This window comes from Schistosoma haematobium, assembly GCF_000699445.3.
Source record: "Schistosoma haematobium chromosome Unknown HiC_scaffold_68, whole genome shotgun sequence".
Classification (NCBI taxonomy): Eukaryota; Metazoa; Platyhelminthes; class Trematoda; order Strigeidida; family Schistosomatidae; genus Schistosoma; species Schistosoma haematobium.
Window position 1 is genome coordinate 136309 of NW_026137013.1, and position 11663 is coordinate 147971.

An 11663-nucleotide genomic window follows, 5' to 3' on the forward strand; every position below is an offset into this window, starting at 1 on the left:
CTTAACAGTGCCATCTGCTGTAGTCTCTCAACGATCACCTATTCTCTAAAATCTGCTGTAAAACGATCTTTTCTCCAGGGCACAACATGGTTTTCGGAAAGGCCTATCTTGCTTGACAAATCTTCTCATTGCACGAGAAGAGTGGGCTGCGGCAAAGGATCGGAATGCTCCTGTGGATGTAATTTTCATAGATCTAAGTAAAGCCTTTGATAAGGTTTCACACTCTGGTCTTAAATTCAAACTGAAACGTTTTGGAATCCATAACACAGTCGTCGATTGGATAAGTAACTTTCTCCATGACAGGAGACAAAGGGTAAGGGTTAATGGGGCTCTCTCCTCGTGGGTACCTGTAAAATGTGGGGTTCCCCAAGGCACAATCCTAGGTCCTCTTCTCTTTTTACTTTATGTAAATGAATTGCCAACTGTAGCAAAATCATCCGTTCTACTCTTCGCTGATGACATAAAGATTTGGAGACCCATACATAGTATGTCGAATAGAATAGTATTACAGGACGATCTTAGCTCATTGGTGGCATGGTTAGACAGGTGGTCACTAGAAGTAAATCCTAATAAGAGTGTAGTGATGCAGTTAAATAACTCTGATGAATCGTATGACTATACACTACGTGGATTCGTGCTACACAAAGCAAGAAACTATAAAGACTTAGGAGTTATATTAAGCAATGATCTCAAAACGACTAGTCACTGTAAGGCTGCTGCTGCAAAAGGCTATAGGGTATTATGGTCAATTCGTAGGTCTTTTCAGTATTTAGATGATGAAATGTTTGGATTACTATACCCGATTTATGTGCAACCACATTTAGAATACGGGATTCAAGTAGCGAGTCGTCGAGACTCGCATCGACGACCATTCGAATCAGCATACGAAGGACCCTTCAAAGTTCTTCAACGTGAATCTAAGTACTATATAGTCGATAAGAACGAAACAAACGATAGCATCAGCATCGTTCGCTTAAAAGCAGCGTATTTAGAAGGAAATCCTATCTACGTGGATTTTCCTTCGGTGCAATCGCACAACACGACTCCTACACTCATAATTCCTCAACCGACAACCAACACTAGCGATGATACACCGAATGTGTCTGATAATAAACCTAAAACGACGCGTTCTGGAAGAAGAGTAAGATTTCCAGAACATTTAAACGACTACTGCACGTAAGGCACTACTCGACATTTTATATTATCTCGATTTTTCCTTTTACGATATATAATATTTCAAAAAAAAAACAATTTTAGTATGCCTATATATTTATATTTTTATTGAAAACAAAAAACAAAAAAATTATTTTTTTAACGCTATTACGTGTGTTTGAATTTATTTTCCATTTTTTCGCCGACATTGTGTTTTTACGCACATACGAGTGTATTTTGACATGCACTTACACTTTCTTTTTTCCTTTCTAGGACGGCTGGAAAAGAACGATGCAGTTTACGAGGAGTCGAAATTTTCGTTGTAACTCTTTCTTTTTTTACTATGTTGTACCTCGGTCCCATATAGTAAGGAAAGACGACCAGACGCTGCTACACTTAGTAAGCTATCAGAAGAGTGTTTACCAACGACAAACTCGTTGAGTGTAAACTTCTGGCTGGCCACGTCTTAGGGTCGTCACTGCCCCACTAGGGGGAGAGTGATCTGTAGCGGTAAATAAATCCTCAAAACAAATATTTCTAAGTTCTCGACATTGGATGCTGACCATATATTTTAGTGGACTCATCTAGCTGAAGGCGCTCGGTCATGCATCCGCACCAGATCACGTGTGGTAACGCCGTGCTCAACATCAACCGCAATCGCTAGCTAGATTAGATCAGAGAATTCCGATATATTGGTTATCGCCAAATACACTCTTCCGATCTCCTCGACTCTGTCTTTTGATTTCTTTGGGTGGGAACGAAATACATTAGAAGGTGTTACTGGTAGAAGCGTTGTCAAACACTGAATACCTGTCACATGCTCAAGCTGAACTAAGCGAAATGGAGAGACACCTGGGTGGATCTGATGGTGTTATGGCACAGAGAACAGATAATCACATGTGATATTTGATTAGCCGGAAAATATAATAAACTGAAAAAGAAAAAAAGAAGTGATTTCCAGTTTATAATGACACTCCATACGTAACAAGTAACTTTTCTACCAAACTGAGATAATAGTACAACTTCCATTGTAAAAGTTGTCATTTCTGTCAGGTTCAATACCTATAGTGTTTGAACATCATCCACGCTAATAACGTAAAAATAACTACTCAGTAAGCTAAGCCGCTGTCTCACCTTTTTTACACCTTAAATTCTGGTATAGCAGGGATTTCGTGCACCATTATAAGGATATACGTAACATAAAGTTCAACCAACCCAGTAGATGAAGTTCGGAAACCCTATTACAATTGTATGCTTAACTTTGAAACTACTTCACTGGTTCCAACATGCGCGGGTAGTGATTTCACGATCATTTTGACCAGATTCTTGTAATGCAAACATAGTTGACCTTCCAAGAAAACACCCTACACTAGTAATGCAGTACAGATCGAAACACTGAACAGTACATTTGTTATTTACACTCTTATTTTTTCCACTGACCCTACTCACGCTGGTGGTTATGGTGTAACTCGTATGGTGAGCCAAGATCCTACTTAAAAACAACGTCACACACTTATTCAATAACGTCGTCCGGCAGCAACCACTTTGTCTAACTAAATTTCTTGCTCTCACTTGTAATTCTCCTCCCAACAACAAAAAGCAAAACAACTTTCTAAGCGTGCAAACCACAGTTCACACTTTACAGCATTAAATACAGGTTAAGCTACAGAGATGGCACCCATGCAATACATTTACATAAATGGTTCAGTGAATTATTAATTAACATTATACGAAGAAATAATAACAACAGCAATAACAATAAGCTCAGCATTGAAATATACAATATGAGGAATTAACAAATAACAACAGAAAATACATATTTGAGACTGACCCAATAACAAAACTGTCACTTTGGCTTTAAATATGCACACTTTGTAGACAAAAATGTTGCATGGGTGAAACTCTACTTTATGGACGACCTTTGAACGAATTTTTAAGTGACCTTGAGAACATTAGCGAATCAGAAAAGAGTTAGTATAAAGTAAAAATATATTATAAAAAAGTAATGAATTACAATGGATATTCTTCTTTTACATGATTTAAGAACTTGTTCGAGCAGATTTTTTTCTCCAACATATAGTACAACGACATACAATGTCATCGCGGCAGTCTGCACATCGTGCTGCGGTCATTTAATTGCCGCAGTCACAGACACAGGAACTTCTTAACAGTGCCATCTGCTGTAGTCTCTCAACGATCACCTATTCTCTAAAATCTGCTGTAAAACGATCTTTTCTCCAGGGCACAACATGGTTTTCGGAAAGGCCTATCTTGCTTGACAAATCTTCTCATTGCACGAGAAGAGTGGGCTGCGGCAAAGGATCGGAATGCTCCTGTGGATGTAATTTTCATAGATCTAAGTAAAGCCTTTGATAAGGTTTCACACTCTGGTCTTAAATTCAAACTGAAACGTTTTGGAATCCATAACACAGTCGTCGATTGGATAAGTAACTTTCTCCATGACAGGAGACAAAGGGTAAGGGTTAATGGGGCTCTCTCCTCGTGGGTACCTGTAAAATGTGGGGTTCCCCAAGGCACAATCCTAGGTCCTCTTCTCTTTTTACTTTATGTAAATGAATTGCCAACTGTAGCAAAATCATCCGTTCTACTCTTCGCTGATGACATAAAGATTTGGAGACCCATACATAGTATGTCGAATAGAATAGTATTACAGGACGATCTTAGCTCATTGGTGGCATGGTTAGACAGGTGGTCACTAGAAGTAAATCCTAATAAGAGTGTAGTGATGCAGTTAAATAACTCTGATGAATCGTATGACTATACACTACGTGGATTCGTGCTACACAAAGCAAGAAACTATAAAGACTTAGGAGTTATATTAAGCAATGATCTCAAAACGACTAGTCACTGTAAGGCTGCTGCTGCAAAAGGCTATAGGGTATTATGGTCAATTCGTAGGTCTTTTCAGTATTTAGATGATGAAATGTTTGGATTACTATACCCGATTTATGTGCAACCACATTTAGAATACGGGATTCAAGTAGCGAGTCGTCGAGACTCGCATCGACGACCATTCGAATCAGCATACGAAGGACCCTTCAAAGTTCTTCAACGTGAATCTAAGTACTATATAGTCGATAAGAACGAAACAAACGATAGCATCAGCATCGTTCGCTTAAAAGCAGCGTATTTAGAAGGAAATCCTATCTACGTGGATTTTCCTTCGGTGCAATCGCACAACACGACTCCTACACTCATAATTCCTCAACCGACAACCAACACTAGCGATGATACACCGAATGTGTCTGATAATAAACCTAAAACGACGCGTTCTGGAAGAAGAGTAAGATTTCCAGAACATTTAAACGACTACTGCACGTAAGGCACTACTCGACATTTTATATTATCTCGATTTTTCTTTTTACGATATATAATATTTCAAAAAAAAAACAATTTTAGTATGCCTATATATTTATATTTTTATTGAAAACAAAAAACAAAAAAATTATTTTTTTTAACGCTATTACGTGTGTTTGAATTTATTTTCCATTTTTTCGCCGACATTGTGTTTTTACGCACATACGAGTGTATTTTGACATGCACTTACACTTTCTTTTTTCCTTTCTAGGACGGCTGGAAAAGAACGATGCAGTTTACGAGGAGTCGAAATTTTCGTTGTAACTCTTTCTTTTTTTACTATGTTGTACCTCGGTCCCATATAGTAAGGAAAGACGACCAGACGCTGCTACACTTAGTAAGCTATCAGAAGAGTGTTTACCAACGACAAACTCGTTGAGTGTAAACTTCTGGCTGGCCACGTCTTAGGGTCGTCACTGCCCCACTAGGGGGAGAGTGATCTGTAGCGGTAAATAAATCCTCAAAACAAATATTTCTAAGTTCTCGACATTGGATGCTGACCATATATTTTAGTGGACTCATCTAGCTGAAGGCGCTCGGTCATGCATCCGCACCAGATCACGTGTGGTAACGCCGTGCTCAACATCAACCGCAATCGCTAGCTAGATTAGATCAGAGAATTCCGATATATTGGTTATCGCCAAATACACTCTTCCGATCTCCTCGACTCTGTCTTTTGATTTCTTTGGGTGGGAACGAAATACATTAGAAGGTGTTACTGGTAGAAGCGTTGTCAAACACTGAATACCTGTCACATGCTCAAGCTGAACTAAGCGAAATGGAGAGACACCTGGGTGGATCTGATGGTGTTATGGCACAGAGAACAGATAATCACATGTGATATTTGATTAGCCGGAAAATATAATAAACTGAAAAAGAAAAAAAAAAGAAGTGATTTCCAGTTTATAATGACACTCCATACGTAACAAGTAACTTTTCTACCAAACTGAGATAATAGTACAACTTCCATTGTAAAAGTTGTCATTTCTGTCAGGTTCAATACCTATAGTGTTTGAACATCATCCACGCTAATAACGTAAAAATAACTACTCAGTAAGCTAAGCCGCTGTCTCACCTTTTTTACACCTTAAATTCTGGTATAGCAGGGATTTCGTGCACCATTATAAGGATATACGTAACATAAAGTTCAACCAACCCAGTAGATGAAGTTCGGAAACCCTATTACAATTGTATGCTTAACTTTGAAACTACTTCACTGGTTCCAACATGCGCGGGTAGTGATTTCACGATCATTTTGACCAGATTCTTGTAATGCAAACATAGTTGACCTTCCAAGAAAACACCCTACACTAGTAATGCAGTACAGATCGAAACACTGAACAGTACATTTGTTATTTACACTCTTATTTTTTCCACTGACCCTACTCACGCTGGTGGTTATGGTGTAACTCGTATGGTGAGCCAAGATCCTACTTAAAAACAACGTCACACACTTATTCAATAACGTCGTCCGGCAGCAACCACTTTGTCTAACTAAATTTCTTGCTCTCACTTGTAATTCTCCTCCCAACAACAAAAAGCAAAACAACTTTCTAAGCGTGCAAACCACAGTTCACACTTTACAGCATTAAATACAGGTTAAGCTACAGAGATGGCACCCATGCAATACATTTACATAAATGGTTCAGTGAATTATTAATTAACATTATACGAAGAAATAATAACAACAGCAATAACAATAAGCTCAGCATTGAAATATACAATATGAGGAATTAACAAATAACAACAGAAAATACATATTTGAGACTGACCCAATAACAAAACTGTCACTTTGGCTTTAAATATGCACACTTTGTAGACAAAAATGTTGCATGGGTGAAACTCTACTTTATGGACGACCTTTGAACGAATTTTTAAGTGACCTTGAGAACATTAGCGAATCAGAAAAGAGTTAGTATAAAGTAAAAATATATTATAAAAAAGTAATGAATTACAATGGATATTCTTCTTTTACATGATTTAAGAACTTGTTCGAGCAGATTTTTTTCTCCAACATATAGTACAACGACATACAATGTCATCGCGGCAGTCTGCACATCGTGCTGCGGTCATTTAATTGCCGCAGTCACAGACACAGGAACTTCTTAACAGTGCCATCTGCTGTAGTCTCTCAACGATCACCTATTCTCTAAAATCTGCTGTAAAACGATCTTTTCTCCAGGGCACAACATGGTTTTCGGAAAGGCCTATCTTGCTTGACAAATCTTCTCATTGCACGAGAAGAGTGGGCTGCGGCAAAGGATCGGAATGCTCCTGTGGATGTAATTTTCATAGATCTAAGTAAAGCCTTTGATAAGGTTTCACACTCTGGTCTTAAATTCAAACTGAAACGTTTTGGAATCCATAACACAGTCGTCGATTGGATAAGTAACTTTCTCCATGACAGGAGACAAAGGGTAAGGGTTAATGGGGCTCTCTCCTCGTGGGTACCTGTAAAATGTGGGGTTCCCCAAGGCACAATCCTAGGTCCTCTTCTCTTTTTACTTTATGTAAATGAATTGCCAACTGTAGCAAAATCATCCGTTCTACTCTTCGCTGATGACATAAAGATTTGGAGACCCATACATAGTATGTCGAATAGAATAGTATTACAGGACGATCTTAGCTCATTGGTGGCATGGTTAGACAGGTGGTCACTAGAAGTAAATCCTAATAAGAGTGTAGTGATGCAGTTAAATAACTCTGATGAATCGTATGACTATACACTACGTGGATTCGTGCTACACAAAGCAAGAAACTATAAAGACTTAGGAGTTATATTAAGCAATGATCTCAAAACGACTAGTCACTGTAAGGCTGCTGCTGCAAAAGGCTATAGGGTATTATGGTCAATTCGTAGGTCTTTTCAGTATTTAGATGATGAAATGTTTGGATTACTATACCCGATTTATGTGCAACCACATTTAGAATACGGGATTCAAGTAGCGAGTCGTCGAGACTCGCATCGACGACCATTCGAATCAGCATACGAAGGACCCTTCAAAGTTCTTCAACGTGAATCTAAGTACTATATAGTCGATAAGAACGAAACAAACGATAGCATCAGCATCGTTCGCTTAAAAGCAGCGTATTTAGAAGGAAATCCTATCTACGTGGATTTTCCTTCGGTGCAATCGCACAACACGACTCCTACACTCATAATTCCTCAACCGACAACCAACACTAGCGATGATACACCGAATGTGTCTGATAATAAACCTAAAACGACGCGTTCTGGAAGAAGAGTAAGATTTCCAGAACATTTAAACGACTACTGCACGTAAGGCACTACTCGACATTTTATATTATCTCGATTTTTCTTTTTACGATATATAATATTTCAAAAAAAAAACAATTTTAGTATGCCTATATATTTATATTTTTATTGAAAACAAAAAACAAAAAAATTATTTTTTTTAACGCTATTACGTGTGTTTGAATTTATTTTCCATTTTTTCGCCGACATTGTGTTTTTACGCACATACGAGTGTATTTTGACATGCACTTACACTTTCTTTTTTCCTTTCTAGGACGGCTGGAAAAGAACGATGCAGTTTACGAGGAGTCGAAATTTTCGTTGTAACTCTTTCTTTTTTTACTATGTTGTACCTCGGTCCCATATAGTAAGGAAAGACGACCAGACGCTGCTACACTTAGTAAGCTATCAGAAGAGTGTTTACCAACGACAAACTCGTTGAGTGTAAACTTCTGGCTGGCCACGTCTTAGGGTCGTCACTGCCCCACTAGGGGGAGAGTGATCTGTAGCGGTAAATAAATCCTCAAAACAAATATTTCTAAGTTCTCGACATTGGATGCTGACCATATATTTTAGTGGACTCATCTAGCTGAAGGCGCTCGGTCATGCATCCGCACCAGATCACGTGTGGTAACGCCGTGCTCAACATCAACCGCAATCGCTAGCTAGATTAGATCAGAGAATTCCGATATATTGGTTATCGCCAAATACACTCTTCCGATCTCCTCGACTCTGTCTTTTGATTTCTTTGGGTGGGAACGAAATACATTAGAAGGTGTTACTGGTAGAAGCGTTGTCAAACACTGAATACCTGTCACATGCTCAAGCTGAACTAAGCGAAATGGAGAGACACCTGGGTGGATCTGATGGTGTTATGGCACAGAGAACAGATAATCACATGTGATATTTGATTAGCCGGAAAATATAATAAACTGAAAAAGAAAAAAAAGAAGTGATTTCCAGTTTATAATGACACTCCATACGTAACAAGTAACTTTTCTACCAAACTGAGATAATAGTACAACTTCCATTGTAAAAGTTGTCATTTCTGTCAGGTTCAATACCTATAGTGTTTGAACATCATCCACGCTAATAACGTAAAAATAACTACTCAGTAAGCTAAGCCGCTGTCTCACCTTTTTTACACCTTAAATTCTGGTATAGCAGGGATTTCGTGCACCATTATAAGGATATACGTAACATAAAGTTCAACCAACCCAGTAGATGAAGTTCGGAAACCCTATTACAATTGTATGCTTAACTTTGAAACTACTTCACTGGTTCCAACATGCGCGGGTAGTGATTTCACGATCATTTTGACCAGATTCTTGTAATGCAAACATAGTTGACCTTCCAAGAAAACACCCTACACTAGTAATGCAGTACAGATCGAAACACTGAACAGTACATTTGTTATTTACACTCTTATTTTTTCCACTGACCCTACTCACGCTGGTGGTTATGGTGTAACTCGTATGGTGAGCCAAGATCCTACTTAAAAACAACGTCACACACTTATTCAATAACGTCGTCCGGCAGCAACCACTTTGTCTAACTAAATTTCTTGCTCTCACTTGTAATTCTCCTCCCAACAACAAAAAGCAAAACAACTTTCTAAGCGTGCAAACCACAGTTCACACTTTACAGCATTAAATACAGGTTAAGCTACAGAGATGGCACCCATGCAATACATTTACATAAATGGTTCAGTGAATTATTAATTAACATTATACGAAGAAATAATAACAACAGCAATAACAATAAGCTCAGCATTGAAATATACAATATGAGGAATTAACAAATAACAACAGAAAATACATATTTGAGACTGACCCAATAACAAAACTGTCACTTTGGCTTTAAATATGCACACTTTGTAGACAAAAATGTTGCATGGGTGAAACTCTACTTTATGGACGACCTTTGAACGAATTTTTAAGTGACCTTGAGAACATTAGCGAATCAGAAAAGAGTTAGTATAAAGTAAAAATATATTATAAAAAAGTAATGAATTACAATGGATATTCTTCTTTTACATGATTTAAGAACTTGTTCGAGCAGATTTTTTTCTCCAACATATAGTACAACGACATACAATGTCATCGCGGCAGTCTGCACATCGTGCTGCGGTCATTTAATTGCCGCAGTCACAGACACAGGAACTTCTTAACAGTGCCATCTGCTGTAGTCTCTCAACGATCGCCTATTCTCTAAAATCTGCTGTAAAACGATCTTTTCTCCAGGGCACAACATGGTTTTCGGAAAGGCCTATCTTGCTTGACAAATCTTCTCATTGCACGAGAAGAGTGGGCTGCGGCAAAGGATCGGAATGCTCCTGTGGATGTAATTTTCATAGATCTAAGTAAAGCCTTTGATAAGGTTTCACACTCTGGTCTTAAATTCAAACTGAAACGTTTTGGAATCCATAACACAGTCGTCGATTGGATAAGTAACTTTCTCCATGACAGGAGACAAAGGGTAAGGGTTAATGGGGCTCTCTCCTCGTGGGTACCTGTAAAATGTGGGGTTCCCCAAGGCACAATCCTAGGTCCTCTTCTCTTTTTACTTTATGTAAATGAATTGCCAACTGTAGCAAAATCATCCGTTCTACTCTTCGCTGATGACATAAAGATTTGGAGACCCATACATAGTATGTCGAATAGAATAGTATTACAGGACGATCTTAGCTCATTGGTGGCATGGTTAGACAGGTGGTCACTAGAAGTAAATCCTAATAAGAGTGTAGTGATGCAGTTAAATAACTCTGATGAATCGTATGACTATACACTACGTGGATTCGTGCTACACAAAGCAAGAAACTATAAAGACTTAGGAGTTATATTAAGCAATGATCTCAAAACGACTAGTCACTGTAAGGCTGCTGCTGCAAAAGGCTATAGGGTATTATGGTCAATTCGTAGGTCTTTTCAGTATTTAGATGATGAAATGTTTGGATTACTATACCCGATTTATGTGCAACCACATTTAGAATACGGGATTCAAGTAGCGAGTCGTCGAGACTCGCATCGACGACCATTCGAATCAGCATACGAAGGACCCTTCAAAGTTCTTCAACGTGAATCTAAGTACTATATAGTCGATAAGAACGAAACAAACGATAGCATCAGCATCGTTCGCTTAAAAGCAGCGTATTTAGAAGGAAATCCTATCTACGTGGATTTTCCTTCGGTGCAATCGCACAACACGACTCCTACACTCATAATTCCTCAACCGACAACCAACACTAGCGATGATACACCGAATGTGTCTGATAATAAACCTAAAACGACGCGTTCTGGAAGAAGAGTAAGATTTCCAGAACATTTAAACGACTACTGCACGTAAGGCACTACTCGACATTTTATATTATCTCGATTTTTCTTTTTACGATATATAATATTTCAAAAAAAAAAACAATTTTAGTATGCCTATATATTTATATTTTTATTGAAAACAAAAAACAAAAAAATTATTTTTTTTAACGCTATTACGTGTGTTTGAATTTATTTTCCATTTTTTCGCCGACATTGTGTTTTTACGCACATACGAGTGTATTTTGACATGCACTTACACTTTCTTTTTTCCTTTCTAGGACGGCTGGAAAAGAACGATGCAGTTTACGAGGAGTCGAAATTTTCGTTGTAACTCTTTCTTTTTTTACTATGTTGTACCTCGGTCCCATATAGTAAGGAAAGACGACCAGACGCTGCTACACTTAGTAAGCTATCAGAAGAGTGTTTACCAACGACAAACTCGTTGAGTGTAAACTTCTGGCTGGCCACGTCTTAGGGTCGTCACTGCCCCACTAGGGGGAGAGTGATCTGTAGCGGTAAATAAATCCTCAAAACAAATATTTCTAAGTTCTCGACATTGGATG

The 11663-nt window shown here is 38.3% G+C and overlaps 1 protein-coding gene across 1 annotated transcript; it reads left to right on the forward strand.

Annotated features, from left to right (window-relative positions):
* Window positions 1–1252: 1252 nt before the first annotated feature.
* MS3_00008900 (uncharacterized protein) lies at window positions 1253–4563 on the forward strand. Its single transcript, XM_051217248.1, has one exon. The coding sequence runs from the start codon at window positions 3803–3805 to the stop codon at window positions 4493–4495; it is 693 nt and encodes a 230-aa protein (XP_051064140.1). The 5' UTR covers window positions 1253–3802; the 3' UTR covers window positions 4496–4563.
* The last annotated feature ends 7100 nt before the right edge of the window (window positions 4564–11663 follow it).

What these genes read in the sequence shown, in the direction of transcription:
- MS3_00008900 (XM_051217248.1), top strand. Translation starts at nt 3,803, where the DNA reads ATGTCGAATAGAATAGTATTACAGGACGATCTTAGCTCATTGGTGGCA.